Below are 27,329 nucleotides of genomic sequence, written 5' to 3' on the forward strand. Positions count from 1 at the left end.
TATGTCTTATTTTCATTGGAAGACGGTTGGGAAAATTATAAAAAAAATTGGTTGGGAGAACTTATTGTAAGAGGGTGTTGCACAGTGACACCTTCAAAGAAAAACATAACTATCTGTGTGGTTTGAGAATTTTGTCATAACGTTTTGCATGTTAGAGGGTAAGTACAGTAGAAGGAATATAAGAAGTAACATTTCGTACAAAAAGTACGCAGTTTGTTCATGAACCTTCAACAATGTTACCGGTTCACTTTAATACTCCATATCTAAACCATCTTCTTATATATGAAATATAATAAAACAACAAATCATTATCACATCTTAACAACATGACTCACAGCAGCATTGGGTAAGGAAGATACAGCAACTTCTAGATTCAGGCTGAGAATCATGCAGACTTAGAATACATGTTTTTTCAAGACGTAGGCTTCATAGCTGAATGCATAAATCAAGACGATCCCTTCTTGATCATATTTCAATGACGGGGTTGCCTACTTCTTTGACTCCCATGCTTGTCGGACTTGTGCAAAGTTGCTACTCACTAAAACGGAATAGTTAAGGAGAACAACGAAAATTAAATAGCTTGAGAATTTGGACTTGTTACCATCTGATGGTTCTCTTTTGGGGAAAAAAAGAAGGAAATCCAATGATTTGCTGGATCCTTACAATAATAAGACAACTTTGTTTCCACAGAATAATTCTATCTCTTTTAACTCAAGTGTATTGAATGGGTCCTTGGCAATGCTGAGGTAGTATTCGAAATATTTCAAGCACAAACAACATCGCTTCTTTGACTCCTAAAAGTGAAAATCTTTTCTTACTGGATCTGCCTTTTATTTGGTATAAGTGAGTTCAAAAGTCTTATCGTTCTATCTTTCTAACAATATAAGGGAACTGTTTAGTATACAAGCCCAAAAGAGTAGAATATGGTTCTTACGTTCATGTAGGATGACCTCAGCTGTGTGGCCTAAACCAGCATTTTGTAATGCTAGATGAAGTTCATCTACCTGCTCACTAGGTCGAACCTGCCGTCTCCAATCACGTAGCATCTCACCAAAGCCTGATCTTGAGACACAATCAAATGACGAGTCTGGGCGGTTGAGGTATTTGTCAACAGCTGAGAAAGAGACGCCAAGCTGGCAGCCAAGGGACTTTAAATCCTTTGGTGAATGGACCACATCTGTAAGGATCTCGATAAGATTGTTGGACACATACTGCAATCGACCCTGCCTGCAGAAAAGTAAAATAATAACATTCGGCGGAAAATCATATTTTAGGATATCAAAATGTAATGCTGCGAATTTTGGTATTTGCGTCACTATATCCATCTGTTATTCATTATATTTGTAAAATTTGCAAATTTGTAAAAATGAAATTCTAGTAGGTGGGGGGTTTGTACATTACTTTTAAAATATTGACAGGAATCCTTGTCCTTTTAGTAGATAAACCACCCTTATCTATAAACCGAGAATCGACTGCCAAAATTAGGTTCTCGACCAGTAGCCATACTAATTACAGGTAATTATAACTTTCTAGTGATAGGTTACGCTTTAGGAATGATAAATGCCTGGTATAAAAATTTGGATCTATGTCACAATTCTGAATCAAATTTTAAAAAGTATTATCTTAATTGACACGGTTCTAATAAGCATATATTACATTTCACATAACACTAATTGTTACAAGAATGAGCGATGCATGCGTGGATGATGATATTCGTTTACTTACGAATCTGTGTGATCGACTGCATAATCTAGTTCATCTGCATCAAACGGAATAAAGAAATACAATAGGAATAATTCATTTTTTTTTCCGTATTCGGACTTCGTTTGTATTTAATATTAATGATGTATTTTTTAGCGAAAAAGTAATCATAATTCAATGAATTCGTTTTTAAGGTCAGAAGAATGTCACAAATTGCAAGACCCACATTCAGAAGATACGAGAAGAAAAAGAATTTGTTTAATAGATAAATAATACCAACTCCCTTGGCAACTGTTTCATATGATACTAATGTGCTCATGCAGTCATGTCAATCTATCATCGATGTAAACACCGAGAAATTTAGTGAAAAGAAACAAGATCTATACCTTGTCCATTAAAATGAATAATCAAATTATCATCTTCAACTTTTCTTTTTGTAAATATCATGAATTGAGTTTAATCAATATTTATAACTAATTTATTATTTAAAAACCAATCATTCAATTTATGTAATTCGACAGTAAATTATGTATCTAATAACATGTTCAGATTACTTCCAGACATGAACACACTGGTGTCATCTGCAAAAAGAATAAATTGTAAGATTTTAGAAGAAGTAATGATATCGTTTATATAAACCAAGATAAAAGGACCCAATATGGACCATTGGGGCACTCCGCATCGAATTTGCGTATTTGAAGATTTATGATTATTGATAACTATAAACTGAGACCGGTCTAACAAATAACTCTTAAATAATAATAATACATTTCCACGAATTCCATAATCTTCCAATTTGCTCGACAAAATATAACGATCTAATGTATCGAAGGCTTTATTTTGAGTGTAAAGGACACACTATATAGGCTTACCTTCTATAGAAATGATATAGTCTCTTTCTGCACGTGTTGCTGACCCTTGTAGTATTTCGATATGGACGTTCTTCTTTCCTTTCTCTTCAGGAGAGAAGTGAAGCTCGAAATTCAAAGGGCTGCACTTTCCACTTAGTATACTCCTGATCGGTACCTTGGTTCGAATTGCAGGGAAATAATAATGATAATGATAATCATTATAACATAATAACAACCACCACTACAACAATGATAATATAATAACAATGAATATATGAACAGAGATCTGTCTGTTACCGTGATATCTAAAAAAATCTGTTGTATGATTTCTGAACAGGGCTCACCTAAACACAATGTAAATATGAGACATATCATTCGTTTAGATGTTTGCGTAGTTTGAAAGTACAGTCCGAATTCGTTTTTGTGTGACAAATGCTGAATCAACCGGAATCAACCAGTTTAATAAGGTCTTAAATGCCAAGAGTAAATCTTTAAAAAAAAATTATATATTCATAAGTAATTCAAATCATTAAAAAAAACAGAGAGAGAGAGAGATCTGTCTTGATAACTAAACAGAAAAGAAAAAAATCCGACTTTTGTTCAACAGTACTCGCGTAAATACGATGTCGATGTAAAATTAGACACAAAGAATAGCATACACATTTCTAAGTACACGGATCCCCGCCTTTTTATTTCAATCGCCCGCGCGTCCTTAAGTTCCACTGAGGAATTGACATTTCAGGGAAAGAAAAGAGAGAGAGGGAATAAATATGACTTGGTGAGATGCAATTTCGATATAAGATAAAGGTTTGATCATTAAATTACTATTCTCCAAAAATGTACCTACGAGGTAGCTGATTGTTGCATTAATCTTTTAAAAAAAGAAAGAAGCCAGATATCACCCTTCTTGAAAACTACATGCATATCTGGAAATGAAGTAGGTGTGTAAAAAAAAAAAAAAGTCAGCTTCTAAAATTTACATCTCCAAAGTCCACCGTTATTATTCAACAGACCTTGTAATAATAATCACGCATATGTACCATTCTTTTGTTAATTTTCGTCCCGTCGTGGAACGAAATCTTTAGATCCTTTGCTGTTGACTCTATATAGAACCTGAGTTCCTTCGAGACTTGACAGTAGGGTACAGAAGAACTCTTCTCCTTCCTCGTTATATCCTGGAGTATGACAAATACAACCAAAATTTAGATATTGCAAAATGATTAAAATTTACGCAGATAATTAATAGTACAGTTTCTTGCGTTCTGATGGGATGTCTGGATAGACCGTATAGTCGTATGTCGTATAGTTGTGTAGTTGTACGAATATTGGCCTGTTTAGCCCGCCATAGCCGTATAGTAGTATAGTTGTATAGTTGTATAGATGTAGTTTCCTGCGTTCTGATTGGACGGCTGGATAGACGCATAATCGTATAGTCGTAAAGTGGTATAGTTGTATAAAAATTAGGGTGTTTAGCCCGCCATACCCTAAACCACTTCCTCACCCATCTTTCTTACTTCACATCATCTCCCCTCCTCTTAACCCCTAACCCTCGCTCTTTCTCGCCGTTTTTCTGTTATCCATCCCTCCTTCTACTTTCCTTCCCACTCATTCTCCCTCCTCACTTTTCTCCCTCCCCAAGAATCATCATCAGTTTCTTTTCCTTCCCTTCCTCGCTTTATAATTCAGTGGTGATAATTTATTCTGAATGAAATTCTAAGCAGACGTTACTCGGTGAACTTCAGAAGTTTTACCATAGGCCCTTCATAACTTAAATAGCCCGAGTGGTCACCTATTAACAGTTGGATTATTATTAAATGGTGTCCGCTAAAGATTGATATAGATTATATGATATGAATACCTCTATGTAGTTCCTATATGGGTGAAGTATGTACACACGTAGAGTTTGTTTCTCTGCAGGAGTCATCAAGAGAGGCTGAAAGACTACACATCTCAACTGGAGTGCTTGAATATCGGTCGATGACAGAGCCCAGACTTGAAGATGACGTGTACGAAACTTGATCTTGTCTTTTAAGATTTGTGAATTGTCCGGAGTCAGGTTCCTACGACCGAACGTTCCTTTGAATTAAGATAAAATTAATTTAAACAAATATTGATTATACTATCTAACTTCCTGATAATATAGGCTTATACGATACTGATTATTAGTAGCTCATGTTCTGATATTTGACTTGATTACATTTTTGTTTAGCGAGTTGATTTAAATGACATGAAAGTATTTTGTTTATGTTATTAAGAAATCATTCAATAATAAATCGATCACATCAGTCTATAATTCTCAAAATAGATCCTCACGACGAGAAGATTATCGTACGTGTGATTTGAAATCTTGTATTCACCTCATTTGTCAAATTGTTTCACAGCTCAAGTGAACATGTTTTTTTTAACTAAACAAGAACAAAAATAGGTACCTGGTCCTGTTTTTGTGTACAGGATAAACGAAGGATCGTCTTTACGTTCACGGTGATTGATACAGTGTGGTAGTACCACCGTGGCAGGCTTGAGCAGTTCCTGTGTCAGAGAACCCTCTACGCCTGGGGTAATGACTACTTCACCCTTCCGTACTGGAAGCCTTGGAGTATCATGAGTTGGGACGCGAAGAGTTACAACTGATCTCATCCCTTTTGGTATAGCTCCTTCGGGGATAGATACGGCAATACCAAGTTCATCGAGGGTCAGTTCTCCACCATTGTGATCAATGATGCCATGCGAGATGAAAGGCATATAGCTTGGTTGACATTTCATGGCTAAGGAGGATAAGAAGAAAACAAGTCATCGATAATCCCCATATGAAACTTGACAAAAAATAAACAGCAGTTAAATTTATATTTAACAAATATTAAGTTGCCAATGTTTGTTCATAGCTATTTCAGAAGCCGTCCCTTTTAGTGTGTTTTTACTGTAAAGCGATTGGGAAACAAGCGTTTAATAAGGCATGTCTGTAGGAGGTCATATTTTACAATTATCTTGGGTCGGAATTTGATTCTAGTAACAAAGAAGAAATCACATTTTTCCAAAGGTATTTTATTTTCACTCTTCTGTCTTCAGTATGGAACGGTCAGTGTTTTGAAAAATATAAATTATTTGCAAAACATCCGAGATGTTTCTGCACAATACAAACAAGTTAATTTAGTGGCATAACGTGATTCTAAGGTCTGAAATATAACTGGTAAACGGATTTTCCCCCTCCAATTTAGTTTGTATTCATCTAGTAACGCGGTTCATGATGAATATTTCTTTAAAAGCAGTTGAAATGCACAAACTCTCACCGAATTTATGAATTTTCTCTGAAGGGGGCCTGTTGGGTTTTTTCATAGTCAGGCAATCGTAAGTAAACACGACGAATCTGTCAAACTTTTTTTTGTCCCCCTCACTAATCAAGTAGGCCTACACCAGTCAATGTAATGTGAAACACTGTGAGGTTGTAAAATGGCATTACCTTTTGCTATCTTGACTGCTGCATCGTTGAAACGGAAAGCCTGAGCAACTTCGAGAAGCCTCTCCCTAGTCCCACCTTGGTGTACCCACTCTTCAAGCATCTTCAGAGCACTACGGCCAATCATGTGAGGCGGGAAGGTCAAAGATGTGCTCATGATCTGCAAGACGCCAGAAGGTTTAACATTCAGGCGATGACACAAGTCCAGAAGTTCTGTCTTGGATCCAATGGCTTTCGAGATTTCTTCACGCCCTGTGGACGCTGAAAAAATGCACATGTAAATGTGAAGGAAAATATCCAGGTTTAATAATAGACGAAGCATAATAATGATGATGAATGAGGACATTGACGAAGTCTAAACTAATGAAATAAACAGTAAATCATTGATGAATTTAAGGACAAGTAAAGAGACAATAAAAAGTGCCCATGCTTTGCAGATACATGTTAATACAAATTTGTACCTACTGAAAATCTTCTGTACTTCTGTATATTCTATTGCTTTAAAACTTTTCTTTTTAAGGGTAAAAATTATGTCTCGTTATCAACACGATTATGATTGAACTCAGCCTTGTGATTCCAACGAACCTGTTGTGCCATCCGGGATGTTAAACTCAGAGAGAAGCTTAGCAAACTTATCTCCTTTTTCTTCCTCTTTCAAACCATTCCACCAACTGTCTACAAGCTGTCGTGCGATCTTATGGAGTACTGATGAACTGGTTCGATGTATGATGTATCCAACAATGGAGTCATCATTTAGACGAAGAGCTTTCCCAAGTGAAAATGTTAATGGCAGACTTTTCACTGGTAGAGTGACGCTGCAAAGCTCTTCTGTGTTTGGTGTACCCCCGCATTGATCAAGGTCATCAATAATTTCATCTCGCTCTACATCAAAATCAAGAGATGAAAAATTATCTAAGAAGTGGATCAATTTTCTAGTCTCAACATTGATAATTATTTGATTTTTTCCTCATCCTCTTTCGAGGTATTTATTAGCAATAGCATAATTATATACATACAATACAAATAAATCAAGGTTTTACAGCAACCATTGATATGTTTGATATTGATTTCATGACTATTTTTATATATCTTATAATGCCCACTGGAATTGTGTTATAATAATAATAATAAGCATTTCTATAGCGCCGTCTATCTAGATAATTCTATTCCGAGGCGTATTTATTATAAACCCGGATTTAGCCTAGCTGCCATTACAGTCTTTACGTCTTGCCAAAGGACATTAGTGCTGCGGCGGGACTCAAACCGCGGACCTTGTGATCGACAGTCCGGCGACGCATCCACTCGACCACGACACCTCTGCAAGGGTATGTATATTAGGCTATTATTGTCCCAATGATATGTTTTTATTCTGTTATCTACCTGTATCTGGTGTTGTTGTAATGATATCCATATCTTCATGCTCTATGGGCTTGCTTGATTTGGCTCTTATCTCAGGAGTCGCCGAAGAGATCATAGGCAAGCTTTCGTCTGAGAGAAAAATATATTAAATATTTAATAGCATGGTTATGTTTCATGACAGTCAGTGGCGTATGCAGGATTTTTTCAAGGGGGGGGGGGGGAGTTAAAATCGGGTCCAAAATTTCGCAACAACTCAGGAAAATTTGAAAATCGTGCCGGCCAAAAAGTGGCTCAGTGGGGGGGGGGGGGGGGGGGGGGGTAAGCGGACACTTTTTTTTTATTTTTTTAGGAGCCCCAAAAAAAATCGCAACGACTCAGCCAGCCGAAAAGTCGCTCAGTGGGGGGGGGGGGGGGGGGGGGGGGGGGGGGGGGGGGGGGGGGGGGGGTAAGCGGACACTTTTTTTTGGGGGGAGGGGGTCTCAAAAAAATCGCAACGACGCAACCGACCGTTGAATAAGCGGGGGGGGGGGGGGGAAGAGGACACTTTTTTTTGTCTCAAAATCTGAATAATTAACATTTTGCTCCGTTGGGGAGGGGGGCGGGTAAGGTCACCTTTCTTAGGTCAGCCATGGGGGTGATTTTTTTATTTATTTTTTTTTTTTAAATAATTAAAAAAAAAACCAAAGGGGGGGGGGGTTTAGGGATTTTTTTAGGGGGGTTAACACACATAAAAATACCAAAGGGGGGGGGTTAACCCCCCAAACACCCCCCTGCGTACGCGCCTGATGACAGTCATAGCAGTCATGACTGTCACCGCTTTAGTTTTAAGTTGTTTGTGTACTACAGAATTGTTCTCCTTTATCCTTTGTATTAGTGAGTGTCTCCGCCTTATCTCGTCTTATTAAGTTTGACACATCAAAATGACTGCTATGAATAACATTATCAGCCCTAATAGTCAGCATGAAGCTTCAAAACTTTTGTTATTAGCACTGAACATTTCAATCTTATGATTCCATTGAAGACAAAGTTCATTTAAGATGTCTGTTCGTTTCTACATTTGATTATAATAACAAATTTTAGATTATATACAATTATATTCAAGTCATAGAGCTATTATTCATTAACAATGAAGAAGAACAATTGCCTGTATTCTCAGCCGTAGATGAGAAGGAAACAGATTCCCAAATGCACTTCAACGTCTCAGTCGCTTCAGGACCTGATCTTTGAGATGCCTTCCACATGCAGAGCATTTGAATGTTAGCGTCTTTGCGATTCTGCAATGTCTTGTGTTTGATGTTCTCAAGCTTATTTCGACTGAATCCAAGCTCTTCGCCAATCTTCATGAAGTCCGTCCACTTGATACGTCGAGCCAAGTTAAGCAAGTCTTGGTCAGAAATGTCACTAAATTAATTGAGAAGAAATGATGTTCATTCTACAAGAATCAAAGCTTATCTTGATTTCTGGTTAGTGAACTGCTTTCCGAATTGCTTTTATTAATACCAGCTAATCATCAGGGTGGAATTCCTCTTTAATAGTCTCACTTCTTGATTTTCTAACTTTTGGCGCTGCGACATTTGCTCTGGGTTTATTTCGTTAAAAAAATAAAACACACACGGCTGGAGTTTTGAGCCAGGGTTGCAGTAAGCGTTTATATTAGATTTACGGTAAGGGTTAGTGACCAAAAATAAAATTCTTACCCGGTTGGATTGATATCTGAAGTACGGTGACCAAATATAGAGGACGTCATTGTTGCACAAAAAAAAAAATGAAATATAGTTTAATAAATTACTCTGCATAATCACAAAGTATTCAATGAAAACAAATGTAATAACAGATATTTGAAAACGTATTTGTTTAATGTATTTTTTCACAATGTCTTCCTTCCATAAATGGCTAGCATATTTTGGAAAAATAAAATCTTCAATTCTATGGCTCTTACTACCACTATTACTACTAATATCATCATTATTACTGTTATTCTGTATTATTATTATTATCATCATCATCATAAATATGTAAATATCATTAATTGCAATTTTTGTTATCATTATTGCTTGTAAGTCTATACTGCAGTGCTTTAATCGTGAATAATAACGGTTCATAAGCTAATAATTTTGTATCAGGTTTTTTTTCCCCCTTTTTTTTAATTGTATTGTTTAATGTCGAAATTTTCTCCTTTTATAGTACGTTGCAATTTTTTAAAAGAATCTCAAATTGTCAAAAAGGCTCATCTTAACTAAATGGAAATCGTGCCTTTTTTTTCTTTTTTAAAAATCTATTGCTCCTTTTTGTTGAACTTGTTTGCGACTTTTAATGTTGTTTTATAAAAATTATTGCGCCGCACTAATGATGGCTATGAACATTATCGACATCAGGCATTACGTTTGGTATAGTTAAGAGTGTGAAGAATATACTGATAAATCTAAATAAGAAAGAGTGAAACCTGTCTTTTTCGTCTTTTCTGCCTCTGTTTCTGCAAGGAGTGAAAGAAGCTTTTCCTTCACGTTTTGATGTGGTAGTTGTTTCTGTTTCCATGTTATCAACATTTCGAAGATGGCCTCTTGTCTGTCTTTGAGCCACTTATACTCTATTGCATCCAGTTGTTGTATTTGGAAACCAAGTGCAACTCCAAGGTCATAAAAGTCGTCTATCAAAAGCTTTTCAGCGATTTTCTGGACATCTTTATCGCGGAGATCATTCCGAGAAGTTCCTTCAATTTCTCTGTAAAACAAAAAATATGTAACGCCAACGGTTTCTTCATCTTAGTAATTACTATGCATTTCCTACATGGTGTTGCACTATTAATTGTTAATGATCTTCCAAATTCCATTTAAATTTCCTACGAAAGGAAAACAAATCAGGAATATAAGCCAATATAAATATATAAGACAATAAGCCTTGTCTCACTATATATCTGACACGAAATCGTAATAGAACTTAGAGGAAAATATATTGTAATGCACCTTGATCTAACTTAAATTTATTCTTAAAATGTGAATAGATTGACAAAGACATGCTCACCGGATAACTGGGGTAAAGTCAGGACTCTTGATCTCATCTGCGATTATGTATACGATGAAAAAGAGTTTTAAAAGAACATGTACAAACATTAAAACTTATTAAAGTAACATTAACATTCTTTTTTTAAAACCGTATTGCCCAAGTAAATGTCCAGAGAAAAATGATTCCAATCAATAACAATTACAGATATCAGTGAAGATGTAATGTCTACCAATTCATTTTGAACGCGTGAATGTCCCAATTGATCAAAATATTGTTGTGCCATTAGAACTCTCCTAAAAGCTAATAAGTAAAGGATTTCATAGTACTATGACTGCGCAGGTATATCTTTATACGAAACTGATAATTACATACATTTTCCCCGAGTATTGCTTTCCTGCTAATTCAAAATTATGAAAGTAACAGCCGGAGCTAAGAATGTTAAGGAAAGTTAACTTGCCGATTAAAATAGAACGTGGACGAAAATAACGTTCGTTATATCATGTGAAATCATAACTCGTCAAATAAAAATCGTCAATCTCTCTTTATTGCAATACTGGGATGGGTTACATATTGTAGACAAACCTTCGTATCTAATGACGAATGCCATTGATCGATACATCCCTAGGTTCCCAGACTGTGTAAGTGTGACGGTTATCACGTCAAATGGAGTATCTTCCTCACTCGGCGGCACTTTTAAGACTACATTATGTCTCATTCGGTTGTGAATTTCCTTTAGAGAGAGCAGCTAAAGAACGAGGAAAAAATGAGTGTTAAGAAACAATTTGTTTTAAATCTGGAAAGAAATCCCGAATAGTAACATGAAAAGGGGGTTCCATATCCGTGTTTTCCATTTGATGTTACTATTCATTTTCTTCATACTCGTTATCCGTTAGCCCAAAGAAAGTAGCTTTTCATCAATAGAGGGGCTATACGTATAGCGCGGTGCGGCTCGGCGCGCTTGCCGAATTCGGCAATTATCTTTTGTATGGCATCTTTAAGTGTGTTCAATACGCGTCCTACTCGGATTTTTTATTTTATTTCAGGGTTTCAGATATTTAGTAAAGATTTACAGTATTATAATTAAAGAAAGATGTCTAAAATTTTTAAAAAATTGTTAATTGGAACCCCTGCAACACAAATGAGTTTTTATTCTTCTAGTGTTACTGAGACAAACATGTTTCAAACACTTCAGACTTACCCGGACTTCCCCTGGCCTGGACAATTCCCTCACCCGGACACTTACCCTCAGGACGATTGGCCTCGAGATGCTAGGAGTCCACTGGGCCGGCGCCAGTTGGCGCCAGTTTGCGCCAATGCAATTTACTGTGGCGCCTAGTGTCGCCAATAAGGTGCCTAGTGGCGTGTAGTGGCTCAAACTGCCTCCCAACTGGCTCGTGGTGGCGCATAACGGCACCAAATTTGAATGTGGCGGCAAGAAAATTTCAAAATGTTTGAAATTTTCGTCGCGCCACTTGCATCGAGCAATCAGCGCCAAGTGTCCGCCAAGTGGCACCAAATGGCGCGAACATATCGCCCTTTGGCGCAAACAATCCGCCTATTGGAATCCACTGGAATGTAATGGCGCGCGCCAAGTTGCGCCAATAAGATTTCGCGCCACATGGCGCCACATGGCGCCAAGGGGCACCTTGTTTGCGCCACTACGCGAGCCAAACGGCACCCGATTGGTGACTACTTCGCGCCAAATGCCACCTGATTGCCCGCCATTCGGCGCCACTAATTGCCGCCTATAACAGCAGGGCGGCATCGCAGGACTTTCTCACAGTGATGGCGGCAGTTCTCCAAGCTCTAGGGATGAGGTTGTGCTGGGCATCCTCCTGGTCCAACATGCGGACGTCCAGTGCCTGATAGTGCTTCCTGATGAGGTTGTGCAGCATGACGGCAGCTCCAATGAGCAGGCGGACTGTGTCTGGTTCCTGTCTCATTTGGCCAAGGAAGCACTGGAACCGCAGAGCCAGAATACCAAAGGCATTTTCAACCACACGCCTTGCCCTGGACAGCCTGTAGTTGAAGATCTTCTGCTGTTGGTCCATGTTACGACGGCCATAGGGCTTCATCATGTACGTCCTCATGGCGAAGGCATCGTCTCCCACGAAGAAGTACGGCATAGTGTGCTCTTCATCATCATGGGGAAGAGGAGCTGGATCTGGGATGCCTAAAGTGCCAGCTTCAATGCACTCCTTCAGTTCACTGTTGTTGTAGATCTGGGCATCAGACTGATGGCCAACCCCACCCACATCGATCCACATGAACTGGTACTTTGAATCTACCAGAGCCATCAGGAAAACCGAGAAGAACTGCTTGTAGTTGAAGTAAAGGCTGCCTGATTTGTCGGGCTTCTGGAGACGGATGTGCTTTCCATCATAGGCTCCCAGACAGTGAGGAAGATTCCATCTGGCTTCAAAATCACCTGCAACCTCAAGCCAGCCTTCATTGGTTGTGGGGAGGGAGATGACTTCTGCAGCATACTCATCCACTACCGCTCTGGCTACATCAGGGACAAACTTCTGGATGGTTTCCTTGCCCACTCGGAAGTTGTAAGACAGCTCGGCATAGGTGGCCCCAGTGGCGAGATGGCGCAGGAAGACTGACAACTTGAGACCAGGGGAATGGCCTTCCTGATGTGGGTGTCCTTCTTCTGCAAGTGGGGTGTAAGCCTGACCAACAGGTCATCAAACATCTCTGGGGACACACTGGTGTAGTTCTTGAACTTCCTCCTGTCATTCTCACTCAGCTCTTCCATCAAAGTGTGGTACTGTCCACGTTCGGCCCTCAACTGTGGGTGGAGCATGGGTCTAAACCACCAGTTGTGCTTCCTTTTCTTCTTAGGAGGCTCTTCTTCTTCAGGATTGACCAGCATAAGTTGATAGGCAGTGGCCACCTCAGCATCTCTCATCATCTTCTGATGGAGCAGCATCATCACTCCAACATTACCAAAAGCCTCAGACATATCAAAATTGTAAATATTTAGTAGAGATGTTGTTCATACAGCAGCTGAGGAGGGTCTGAACCAGGTAGCCAATGGCCGGTATTATTTAGTCGGCAAGTAGCGCCAAGCGGCGGCAAGTTCAAACCAATTTGGCGACCTTTGGCACAAACTAATCACCAAGTGGCGCAAAGTAGCTGTCTATTGGCGCGAATGGCGCCAACAGGGTGAATTTTGGAATCAAATGGCCGTGTAATGGCGCAAACTGGCGCGAACTGGCGCAACATTTTGGAGCAAGCCGGGTGGCATTTGGCGCACGCCATATGGCACCCAGTTTATTCCACTTGGCGACACATTCCGAGCGGACATTAATTCGGCGCCACAGCGAGCCACTACGCGCCAATCACATAATCTTTGGCGAGAACTGGCACCAACTGGCGCCGGCCCAGTGGACTCCTAGCAAGAAATACATTTCCGGGCAATCACTGCTGATATTTATACACGGGACAATTACCTCCCTGGACAATTTACCCAAGGACAATTACCCCATTGGACAATAAACCCAAGACATTTAAACCTAGAATTACAGGCTTATATAAAATTAATATGACCTCTGGCATTTTTAGCTCTGATATTTTTACACCGAAACTTTAAATCTAACCTAAAACCTAACGGCAACCCTAACTCAAAACTATAATCGTTTTTTTTTCTTCTCACGAAATAGAACACGAGCAAACATCGCAGGGCCTAAAGTCAAAACTATAATCACGGAGATTATCATAGTGAAAGTCGACCCTGATAACCAGATGGTAAAAAAACAAAAGCCGAAAAATCAGAGAAACACAGATGCTAGGAGTCCACTGGGCCAGCGCCAGTTGGTGCCAGTTCGCGCCAAAGATTATGTGATTGGCGCGTAGTGGCTCGCTGTGGCGCCGAATTAATGTCCGCTCGGCATGTGTCGCCAAGTGGAATAAACTGGGTGCCATATGGCGTGCGTCAAATGCCACCCGGCTTGCTCCAAAATGTTGCGCCAGTTTGCACCAGTTCGCGCCATTAAACGGCCATTTGATTCCAAAATTCACCCTGTTGGCGCCATTCGCGCCAATAGACGGCTACTTTGCGCCACTTGGTGATTAAATTGTGCCAAAGGTCGCCAAATTGGTTTGAACTTGCCGCCGCTTGGCGCTACTTGCCGACTATATAAATACCGGCCATCGGCTACCTGGTTCGGACCCTCCTCAGCTGCTGTCTGAACAACATCTCTGCTAAATATTTACAATTTTTATATGTCTGAGGCTTTTGATAATGTTGGAGTGATGATGCTGCTCCATCAGAAGATGATGAGAGATGCTGAGGTGGCCACTGCCTATCAACTTATGCTGGCCAATTCTGAAGAAAAAGAGCCTCCTAAGAAGAAAATGAAGCACAACTGGTGGTTTAGACCCATGCTCCACCCACAGTTGAGGGCCGAACGTGGACAGTACCACACTTTGATGGAAGAGCTGAGGGAGAATGACAGGAGGAAGTTCAAGCACTACACCAGGGTGTCCCCAAAAATTGGCGCAACTTGGCGCGCGCCATTACATTCTAGTGCATTCCAATAGGCGGATTGTTTGCGCCAAAGGGCGATATGTTCGCGCCATTTGGTGCCACTTGGCGGACACTTGGCGCTGATTGCTCGATGCAAATGGCGCGATGAAAATTTCAAACATTTTGAAATTTTCTTGCCGCCACATTCACATTTGGTGCCGATACGGGCCACCACGAGCCATTTGGGAGGCAGTTTGAGCCACTGCACGCCACTAGGCACCTTATTGGCGACACTAGGTGCCACAGTAAATTGCATTGGCGCAAACTGGCACCAACTGGCGCTGGCCCAGTGGACTCCTAGCATGAGAGTTTGAGCGATATCCGATTAACAATAGGAAATATAATGTCATCAGTGATACACAAATTGGCAATACTGTCACTTACCTTCCGAGTTTCTCTCAAATTTGCTCTGTACAGAAAGTGTTATAAACTTTCATTATTTTATTTTAGTTATTGATAACGGAGTAGATTTGTTTTATACAGTGACTGTATTGAAACATATTCGCAATAATTGTATTTAGGGTGCACATAATTATGATCGAAACTTTATGTAAGGAAAATAGAAAGTTCTAAAAAAAAATTTTAGATACAGAGCGAATGAGGAGGGATCTCGGCAGATGGATCACATACTAGTAGTTTCCAATATGTGTACGATTGATCGTTCGTAAATTCAAATATTCATAACTTTCTTCATTTAAATTGGATTTTGCTCAACTTTCACTGACCAATTCTTTTCAATTTTCTGCTTCCATAAAATTGAACGGCATATCAGGGTGGACTTCCTCTTTAAGCACAAAACTGATTATCATACCTTAGTTTCTGCCATCTTCCCCTCACAATCACGTGCCACTGTAACGTCACCTGAATGAGATATGATGCTAAATGGGACCGAACGATGGGCCTTGCGGTACGACTGATGCTTCTCATCATGTAGAACTTCCTATTCCAAAGCAAGAGGACAAACAATTAGTAGAACATGGGCCCAATGAATCGGAAAGTTTCTCGGGTTCTCATGGAAAGTTGTCTTGACAGCGTTGGGGGTATACCCGGGGTTCACTTAACAACCCTATCTTCACAACCATTATCATGATTCCATTTGATTTAATTTCCATAGAATTCATTAACATCGATTGGAGAAAATTGGGAGTTCACCCGATTTTTCTCAGATAGCATTTCGGAAAAACACATAGGCCGCGATTGGAAGATTCTTGAGGACATTAGGGTGTCATTCCATACTTTATCCTGGTACTATCAAAGAAAATTGACTTTGTTATCAGCATTGTATAGGCTTTGGCATACAGGCCATGCTAGGGGTAAGTTTCAATTAAGTTATGTCTAAACACATTTTTTAACGGCGTACAGAAATTCTAATCACACTTCTAGAAAATCTCATCAAGTGTGGTGTTAGCAAGCTGTGAGGCCTTGCACATAATAACCCTAGAAAATCTAATTTTAAGACAAAAACACTATAATCTTCCAGAAATTTGCAGTAGTTTTATCAAAACTGTAAATTAATAGAACATATTAACAGTACAAACCGTATCCATGCCAGGAACATCGGCATGCACATGAAGATGAACTTCAATCTCTTTGCCTCTTTCTACGGTTTCTGGGATGTATGGAGTGCACATAAGTTGGTGTCGGATCACCTGCTGTTCAAGAGGAAGAAGAATCCACCACTCCGCACAGCGACCAATGTACAGCTCAAGATGTCTCTTGTACACTTTGCAGTATGGTGGTTCGTCTGGTGAGCTGGACGATCTGTTTCTCGATGTTCTTGGTAGATCTGGTGTCAATTGTTTAAAAATGAATTTCATTTGTCGTAAAAATAGAAAAAAAGGAAGTTATTTCGCCATGCTTGGAGCCGATTTGTCCTTTAAATCGTTACACCTTAATTAACTGACACCAAATGATTCTATCCATAGTGGTTACCTTGATTATCAAGCATAATTGTTTTAAATTGTTTTAAGTTTAAGTAGCCATCCTAAAGAGCATTAAAAAAAACATTCACTCCTTCCCCTTTTGAAAACTTCCACAAATATATAGGCATTGCGGATTGGTCATCATTACGTCACGGATGACCCCGATACCTAGAGGCTAGAGAGTGAACTACCGACCCAGTGATCACTTTGAAGGCGTTCTCGACTACAATCAGAATTCAAGATTTCATTGTCTATTCTTCATGCAAATGCACCTGTTCTTAAAGCGAAGGACAAGGATATAATAGATGAGTTATTATTTTCAATTGGTGTTTCATGGAAAGTAAACGTAGACTAAATGTGGTATCGTATGCTAAGAATGTAATTCAAAGTGTTGTGTCTGACAAACTAGAAGTGGATCTCGGGACATCACTTTCCGTATATCCCAGTATTAAGAATGGGTTATTTTCTCTATCTGACCCAATTGACTTACCCTTCGCTGAATCCCATAAACGGCAAACGATATCAGGCTTCACTTGATCTGGGTTGACGATGAAGGCTGAGTGTGGTATCTTGATCTTAACAGGTTGGTGGAAGATCATGTTTGGAGGCTCACATCTGATCCCAAGACAGGCCAATGCTTCATCCCCCTGACTGTTTATACTTGGAGGATCTTGTATACTGGTTAATGATATTGTGCAGGAGCGACTCATTTGTACAGCCCCTGGTGGGATAGACATTGATATACCAAGGTCCGCCAGTTCTATCTGCTTCCCGCCATTACCGACATGAGCAGACACCGTAACCAAGGGTATGGCTTCTTCGACTGTACAAAAGATGAAATCAAGAGATTACCAACTACTAATGGAAATTAGGGTTTCTCTGTATTCAGACACTAATTAATGACTGAATCTCGGGAACATCAGATAAAAAGCTAGTAATAAAAAAGGAACACATCTATAATCGTTTGAGGCGGAGAAGATGTAATTATTGCATGTCCAATGAATATGCATTACACACAGTAAGGCAATAATGTGTATCAACTCGTACTTAAATGTAAATGTTTTGTTTTCATTTTAATTGATGTATCAGTGCACATTAACAGCGAAATGAAGACTGGATAAATAAAATATAAAGCACAAAGCACGAGAAAGTAAATTTGGTATCTCTCTGTATCATACATTACCTCGATATCTTCTGATCATCTCTATCGACGGTAACCTATAATTTTCAGGGTGAAAAGGAAAACCAAAGAGTAATTATTAGTATTGATGATTTTGATTTAGAATCACATCGTGTACAAAATAAAAGAGCTTTTGTTAATCATATTCAGTCGTGATATGAATATAGAGAATATGAAAGTTTAAATCGACGTTTCCATAGGCCCAAAATCCAGGGTTTAAAGGGGGCCTTCACACTATAATAAAATGAGGAAATCAACGTGAAATAATTTTGAAATTCCGAATAGGCAAAACTACGCACAAACTTCACAACGAATACATTCCAGATGCTAGGCAGGACACTTAACTGACAATCATCTAAGAACGAACCAAAGCTAATTGTGAACAAAATAAACAAACAACTAAGGAATAATCTTCATTATGTTTATTAGTTTTATTTTCCAGAACAAGAACGGTGTACAAATGACTATAAAGGTCTATAAGGCGAACAACTACAGTAACTCAAAATACAATAGAAATACAAAAGGAAGGTCGTCAATAAATGATGACATTGATTAAATAACATAGAGAAATGAAACAGAATGGAGAAATGGATACGCAATACTGTGTGTGGAAGGAGCCAACTTATTCAAATTTAGGAGACAAATTTTAAAAACTTAACCCAAATTTCTTTCATAATAATCAATCCTGACCCAAACAAAACGATAATTATATTGCAATTTAAGATTCGGAGACAAAATCGGTGTTTTTTTTAAATATGTTATGCTGTCACAACTAAATTTACTTTGATTCATTACAGCATTAACTTTAGCAAAATTTAATTTTCTTTTACTTATTAGGAACGGAATAGGTAAGCTGAGAGATCGTAATTTATGCAAGAGAAGTTCCTTAGACTACGGCCTCATTTGGCAATGTTTAGGCAGACAAAATTCGACACATCCAGGGGACTAGCCGCTACCTTAATTGCTGTCAAACAAAAGGTTCCATTAAGTTTACCGAACTTAACTGCTTCTTACTGGGCGTTCGTTAGTACACAACAAGTTAGATACATAAAAGTTTCGCCACACATCTATAACGGGCGGAACGTGCCATATCCTTGACAACTATACAACTATACATCCATCGAATAGCTGTATAGTTTTAACCAATCAGAGCGGAGGAAACTATACGACTATATGACTTTAACGGGCGAAACATGCCATATTCATGACAACTATACAACTATTCATCCATCGAATGGCTGTTTATTTTTAACCAATCAGAACGCAGGAAACTATTAGAATACAACTATACAACTATGCGACTATGAGGCTATGTATCCATCGAAGTACTCGTGAACGCATATAAAGTTTCCAGCGTGCGGGCCGTAGTGCCATAATTCTGTACAACTATACGACTATACAGACATCGAATAGACGTATATTTTTAACCAATCAGAAAGCAGGAAACTGTTCATATTTACCACTTCTTTTTTTTAAAACTGTAAGTGTTTACAACTCGACTGTACATACTTACAGCTAGACTGTACTTGTTTATAACTATACAATTGTAAACACGTACAGTTTCCTGCTTCTGATTGGTTAAAACTATACGTCCATTCGAAGGCTGTATAGTCGTATAGTTGTACATAATTATGGCACTTCAGCCTGTACGCTGGAAACTATACATGCGTACTTCGATGGATGCATAGCCGTAAAGTTGTATAGTCGTATAGTTTTCTGCGTTCTGATAGGTAAAAACTATACATCCATTCGATGGAAATATAGTTGTATATTTGTCATGTTTATGACACGTTTAGCCCGCCATGCGCGAGCATTGTTGGCATACAAATATTTTATGAAACAAATAACAAATTCAAACCAATGTTCAAATGAACTTCAGCGTATGCCAGCGAATAACGAGTTCTAAGATGGCCCATGTAAAAACGACCCCTAAATATCCACAGATCTTTGAAACATGGATAAATCTCACTCTATGCATTTTACAATAATCACTGTCAAAGGGATGGAAGTGCTTCATGAATACGTTTCGTTTTTTCCTGTTTAAAAACGAACTTCAATTTTTGTTAGCCTGTCATAGAATGAACCAGCAGTGCATAAATGAATAATGACTTTCGTGAACATTATATCCAGTATTTGTGACGATGGGTATTACAATTTGGTATGATAACCTTTATCTACCCGGGATCTACCTATACGAAGATATTATCTCCGAACTGGCCCATTAATCATCACAAGACGTAGCTTATGAACAAAGATTTACCTACCTTGAAAATATCATCTGTCGGGTAGCTTCATTGGTAGCATAGTGGATTGGTAGTTTGCCTTCACCATCCCTTATGTACAGATTGGCGCTGTGCTCCAGAAGGTATAAGACCAAAGCAGCCTTCTCTGGGAAAAGCTCGTGCCGATAGAAGTCTTCTGAGATCTGAGACAAAATACAGGGTAGATTAAGGGAGGTAACCAAGATTTAATCTACCTCAAAACTTCGATAGATCTATCGTTTCTCAAGGATTAATGGTTATACAAAATTACACCAAGAACCTATATAACAATACAAGCATAATAAATGTGTATTGAATGTACCTACAACTTGTACCTTGTTACCAAGGAATGTTATTAATAAATATTTAAATTCTTATTACAGGGAAGAAGTACAATCAACCAAACATGATTGTTCGGTCACTATTCAGGGACAAGTTCGAAATCACAAGTGAGCAATATTAAACCTCAGCTTAAGAAAATTGCACGACATTAACATAATTACGATTTCCTTCTTGCAGACCAGCTTATCGGTTGTCTGTGCAAGGTAAGTTCTTTAGTCGTCCTTACCTGTTGGTGTCTCCCTTTTGTTTGCTCTGTTCTTCCCGCGTGATCAGAAAGTATGATGGCTTCATGAAGACAGGTCTTTCCATCGTGAGACTGGATGTTCAAGGAAGCTCCATTGGAAACCAGCGACTTGACAACCGGTGTGTGGAGATTTTGAGTGGCGAGGTGAATGGCAGTCAATCCTTCATTATCACGGTCATCGAGAATCCCATTGATCTATAAAAACAAACAAAAATGTGTAAATTATACATTAAAGTCGTATTATGTTAGATAGAGCACGAGTATTACTTGAAAGTTCAATTAGCTTTTAAAGGCCGCCAAGTAATTATCAAGAACACGTTTTTGATTTCAAATTATCCTACACCTTCTGGAATCTGAATGTGCTCATATCTAAGCCCAGAAACATATGGACTCGAAATAAACTCCATTTAGCTTTGTTTACATTTATTATCAAATAATTTCATAATCGTAATAACACGCTTGTTTATTATCTATTTTGGCTCTTCACTATGTAGAGGAAAGATTTATTATATACCTTTGCATATTTTGCTAAGATGTCGGAAGAGTTGGCACTTCCTATCTTTGAAGATAGATGAAGTGGAGTATGTCCATTGTCATCCTTTATATCAACTAGGGCTCCTTCCTCAAGCAGGACCTGAACAATATGAAGGTCACCATTCATAGCAGCAATGTGCAAGGGAGTGTAGCCGTTTCTGTCACCGATATTCATACTTATTCCTTGCGTTAGCAAATACTTCGTGACACCAAGATGACCCTCCTGGGCAGCACTGTGTAATGTAGTCCGGCCGTCATTATTTCCCCTATTAACCTCAGCTCCTTGACTGATCAGATATTGGGTGACATCAAGATGACCATTCTGAGCAGCACTGTTTAACGGAGTCGAACCGTTATCCGTTTCCCTATTCACCTGAGCTCCTTGAGTGATGAGATATTTGGTGACATCAAGATGACCATTCAGAGCAGAAAAGTGTAATGCAGTCAAACCGCTAGTATGTCCCAGATTCACCTCAGCTCCTTGACTGATCAGATATTTGGTGACATTAAGATGACCAGTGCCAGCAGCAAGGTGTAATGCATTTCTACCGTCAGTACATCCCAGATTCACATTGGCTCCTTGACTGATCAGATATTTGGTGACATCAAGATGACCCTTATGAGCAGCACTGTGTAATGCAGACCTACCGTCAGTATCTCCCAGATTCACCTCAGCTCCTTGACTGATAAGATATTGGGTGACATCAAGATGATCATTCTGAGCAGCAAGATGTAATGGATTCCTACCATTATTATCTCCCTTATTCACCTCAGCTCCTTGGCTGATGAGATATTTTGTGACATCAAGATGACCCTTATGAGCAGCACTTTGTAATGCAGTCATACCATCAGAATCTCCCAGATTCATCTCGGCTCCTTGACTTATAAGATATTTGGTGACATCAAGATGACCATTCTTGCCAGCAAGGTGTAATGCAGTAACACTTTCATTATTTCCCTTATTCACCTCGGCTCCTTGACTGATGAGATATTTGGTGATATCAAGATGGCCGTTGAAAACAGCACTGCGTAATGCAGGCCTTCCGCCAGTATCTCCCTGATTCACCTCAGCTCCTTGACTGACGAGATATTTGGTGACATCAAGATGACCCTGGAAAGCAGCACTGCGTAGTGCAGTCCTATTGTCATATTCTCCCTTATTTACCTGAGCTCCTTGGCTGATGAGATATTTGGCGAGTTCAAGATGACCATTCTCAGCAGCAAGTCGTAATGCATTCCTACCGTCAGTACCTCCCATATTCACCTCTGCTCCTTGACCTATAAGATAGTTGGTGACCTCAAGATGACCATTCTCAGCAGCAAGTTGTAATGCATTCCCACCAGCACTTGATTCCTTATTTACCTCAGCTCCTTGACTGATGAGATATTGGGTGACATCAAGATGACCCTTCATAGCAGCAAGTTGTAATGCATTCCTACCATCATTTACTTCCTTATTTACCTCAGCTCCTTGACTGATGAGATATTGGGTGACATCAAGATGGCCCTCCTGAGCAGCAAGTTGTAATGCATTCCCACCAGCACTTGATTTTTTATTTACCTCAGCTCCTTGACTGATGAGATATTGGGTGACATCAAGATGACCCTTCTGAACAGCGAGTTGTAATGCATTCCTACCATCATTTACTTCCTTATTTACCTCAGCTCCTTGACTTGTGAGATATTTGGTGACATCAAGATGACCATTCTCAGCAGCATTGTGTAATGCAGTCACACCCACACCATTTTCCTTATTCACGTCGGCTCCTTGACCTATAAGATATTTGGTGACCTCAAGATGACCCGTCTGAACAGCGAGTTGTAATGCATTCCTACCATCATTTGCTTCCTTATTTACCTCAGCTCCTTGTTGACTGATGAGATATTTGGTGACATCAAGATGACCATTGAAAGCAGCATTGTGTAATGCAGTCACACCCACATCATTTCCCTTATTCACCTCTGCTCCTTGACCTATAAGATATTTGGTGACCTCAAGATGACCATTCTCAGCAGCAAGGTATAATGCAGTCTCACCCACATCGTTTCCCTTATTCACCTCTGCTCCTTGACCTATAAGATATTTGGTGACCTCAAGATGACCATTCTCAGCAGCAAGTTGTAATGCATTCCCACCATCACTTGATTCCTTATTTACCTCAGCTCCTTGACTGATGAGATATTGGGTGACATCAAGATGACCCTTCATAGCAGCAAGTTGTAATGCATTCCTACCATCATTTACTTCCTTATTTACCTCAGCTCCTTGACTGATGAGATATTGGGTGACATCAAGATGGCCCTCCTGAGCAGCAAGTTGTAATGCATTCCCACCAGCACTTGATTCCTTATTTACCTCAGCTCCTTGACTGATGAGATATTGGGTGACATCAAGATGACCCTTCATAGCAGCAAGTTGTAATGCATTCCTACCATCATTTACTTCCTTATTTACCTCAGCTCCTTGACTGATGAGATATTGGGTGACATCAAAATGGCCCTCCTGAGCAGCAAGTTGTAATGCATTCCCACCAGCACTTGATTCCTTATTTACCTCAGCTCCTTGACTGATGAGATATTGGGTGACATCAAGATGACCCTTCTGAACAGCGAGTTGTAATGCATTCCTACCATTATTTACTTCCTTATTTACCTCAGCTCCTTGACTTGTGAGATATTTGGTGACATCAAGATGACCATTGAAAGCAGCAATGTGTAATGCAGTCACACCCACACCATTTTCCTTATTCACCTCGGCTCCTTGACCTATAAGATATTTGGTGACCTCAAGATGACCCGTCTGAACAGCGAGTTGTAATGCATTCCTACCATCATTTGCTCCCTTATTTACCTCAGCTCCTTGTTGACTGATGAGATATTTGGTGACATCAAGATAACCATTGAAAGCAGCATTGTGTAATGCAGTCACACCCACATCATCTCCCTTGTTCACCTCGGCTCCTTGACCTATAAGATATTTGGTGACATCAAGATGACCCTTCTGAACAGCGAGTTGTAATGCATTCCTACCATCATTTGCTTCCTTATTTACCTCAGCTCCTTGTTGACTGATGAGATATTTGGTGACATCAAGATGACCATTGAAAGCAGCATTATGTAATGCAGTCTCACCCACATCGTTTCCCTTGTTCACCTCGGCTCCTTGACCTATAAGATATTTGGTGACATCAAGATGACCCTCCTGAACAGCGAGTTGTAATGCATTCCTACCATCATTTGCTTCCTTATTTACCTCAGCTCCTTGACTAATGAGATATTGGGTGACATCAAGATGGCCCTCCTGAGCAGCAAGTTGTAATGCATTCCCACCAGCACTTGATTCCTTATTTACCTCAGCTCCTTGACTGATGAGATATTGGGTGACATCAAGATGACCATTGAAAGCAGCATTGTGTAATGCAGTCACACCCACATCGTTTCCCTTGTTCACCTCGGCTCCTTGACCTATAAGATATTTGGTGACATCAAGATGACCCTTCTGAGCAGCAATGTGTAATGCAGTCACACCCACATCATTTCTCTTATTCACCTCGGCTCCTTGACCTATAAGATATTTGTTGACATTGAGATGACCATTGAAAGCAGCTCTGTGTAATGCAGTCACACCCACATCATTTCCCTTATTCACCTCGGCTCCTTGACCTATAAGATATTTGGTGACCTCAAGATGACCCTTCTGAACAGCGAGTTGTAATGCATTCCTACCAGCATTTACCTCAGCTCCTTGTTGACTGATGAGATATTTGGTGACATCAAGATGACCATTCTGAACAGCTAGTTGTAATGCATTTATACCATCACTTGCTTCCTTGTTTACCTCAGCTCCTTGTTGACTGATGAGATATTGGGTGACATTAAGATGACCATGGAAAGCAGCACTGTGTAATGCAGTCCAACCTTTCATATTTTCTTTATTCACATCAGCTCCGAGAATGACAAGTAATTTAGTGACATCAAGATGACCATTCTGAGCAGCAAAGTGCAATGCAGTCCAACCGCCAGTATCTTCCTTATTCACCTCAGCTCCTTGACTGATGAGATATTTGGTGACATTAAGATGACCATTGAAAGCAGCACTGTGTAATGCAGTCACACCCACATCATTTCCCTTATTCACCTCGGCTCCTTGACTTGTGAGATATTTGGTGACATTGAGATGACCATTGAAAGCAGCACTGTGTAATGCAGTCACACCCACACCATTTCCCTTATTCACCTCGGCTCCTTGACCTATAAGATATTTGGTGACATCAAGATGACCCTTCTGAGCAGCAATGTGTAATGCAGTCACACCCACATCATTTCCCTTATTCACCTCGGCTCCTTGACCTATAAGATATTTGTTGACATTGAGATGACCATTGAAAGCAGCTCTGTGTAATGCAGTCACACCCACATCATTTCCCTTATTCACCTCGGCTCCTTGACCTATAAGATATTTGGTGACCTCAAGATGACCCTTCTGAACAGCGAGTTGTAATGCATTCCTACCAGCATTTACCTCAGCTCCTTGTTGACTGATGAGATATTTGGTGACATCAAGATGACCATTCTGAACAGCTAGTTGTAATGCATTCATACCATCACTTGCTTCCTTGTTTACCTCAGCTCCTTGTTGACTGATGAGATATTGGGTGACATTAAGATGACCATGGAAAGCAGCACTGTGTAATGCAGTCCAACCTTTAATATTTTCTTTATTCACATCAGCTCCGAAAAAGACAAGTGATTTAGTGACATCAAGATGACCATTCTGAGCAGCAAAGTGCAATGCAGTCCAACCGCCAGTATCTTCCTTATTCACCTCAACTCCTTGACTGATGAGATATTTGGTGACATTAAGATGACCATTGAAAGCAGCACTGTGTAATGCAGTCACACCCACATCATTTCCCTTATTCACCTCGGCTCCTTGACGTCTGAGATATTTGGTGACATTGAGATGACCATTGATAGCAGCACTGTGTAATGCAGTCATACCATCAGTATCTCCCAGATTCATCTCGGCTCCTTGACTAATAAGATATTGGGTGATATCAAGATGATCATTCTGAGCAGCAAGATGTAATGGATTCCTACCATTATTATCTCCCTTATTCACCTCAGCTCCTTGGCTGATGAGATATTTTGTGACATCAAGAAAACCCTTATGAGCAGCACTTTGTAATGCAGTGATACCATCAGTATCTCCCAGATTCACCTCGGCTCCTTGCCTTATAAGATATTTGGTGACATCAAGATGACCATTCTTGCCAGCAAGGTGTAATGCAGTAACACTTTCATTATTTCCCTTATTCACCTCGGCTCCTTGACTGATGAGATATTTGGTGATATCAAGATGGCCGTTGAAAGCAGCACTTCGTAATGCAGTCCTTCCGCCAGTATCTCCCTGATTCACCTCAGCTCCTTGACTGACGAGATATTTGGTGACATTAAGATGACCATTGAAAGCAGCACTGTGTTATGCAGTCACACCCTCATCATTTCCCTTATTCACCTCGGCTCCTTGACTGATGAGATATTTGGTGACATCAAGATGACCATTATGAGCAGCAAGGTGTAATGCATTCCCACCATCACTTGCTTCCTTATTTACCTTAGCTCCTTGTTGACTGATGAGATATTGGGTGAGTTCAAGATGACCATTCTGAGCAGCGCTGTGTGATGCTGAGTAGCCGCCCTTGTCTTCTTTCTCCACATTAGCTCCATGGCTGAGTATAAAGTTCGTTGCTTTAAGACGTCCGAGTGATGCAGCAAGATGTAAGGGTGTTTGTCCATCTGGAGTCGCCTTCTCAACATCAGCACCATGGTTTATGAGATACTCAACGACATTCTCCTGGTCATACTGGACCGCTATGTGTAAGGGTGTGTTTCCATCTTGGTCTGTCTGGTTTATGTTGGTACCCTGTTTTAGCAGTTTCTT

General features: G+C 39.8%; 1 protein-coding gene across 1 annotated transcript; it reads right to left on the reverse strand.

Annotated features, from left to right (window-relative positions):
* Positions 1 to 307: 307 nt before the first annotated feature.
* On the reverse strand, positions 308 to 27,115 carry LOC105446415. Its single transcript, XM_030981376.1, has 21 exons — positions 27,003 to 27,115; positions 21,704 to 21,969; positions 21,366 to 21,664; positions 20,834 to 21,046; positions 20,269 to 20,429; positions 18,008 to 18,042; positions 17,315 to 17,647; positions 16,441 to 16,688; positions 15,714 to 15,842; positions 10,951 to 11,113; positions 10,387 to 10,423; positions 8,510 to 8,766; positions 7,387 to 7,494; positions 6,592 to 6,888; positions 6,010 to 6,258; positions 4,982 to 5,317; positions 3,666 to 3,727; positions 2,574 to 2,727; positions 1,726 to 1,759; positions 935 to 1,227; positions 308 to 538 (listed from the first exon to the last, which is right to left on the reverse strand). Exons 1-21 carry the CDS (start codon positions 27,113 to 27,115, stop codon positions 489 to 491), a joined length of 3,837 nt encoding a protein of 1,278 aa, XP_030837236.1. The 3' UTR covers positions 308 to 488.
* Positions 27,116 to 27,329: the final 214 nt, after the last annotated feature.

The sequence above is a fragment of the Strongylocentrotus purpuratus genome, unplaced genomic scaffold (genome assembly GCF_000002235.5).
Source record: "Strongylocentrotus purpuratus isolate Spur 01 unplaced genomic scaffold, Spur_5.0 spur5_scaffold_12, whole genome shotgun sequence".
NCBI lineage: Eukaryota > Metazoa > Echinodermata > Echinoidea > Camarodonta > Strongylocentrotidae > Strongylocentrotus > Strongylocentrotus purpuratus.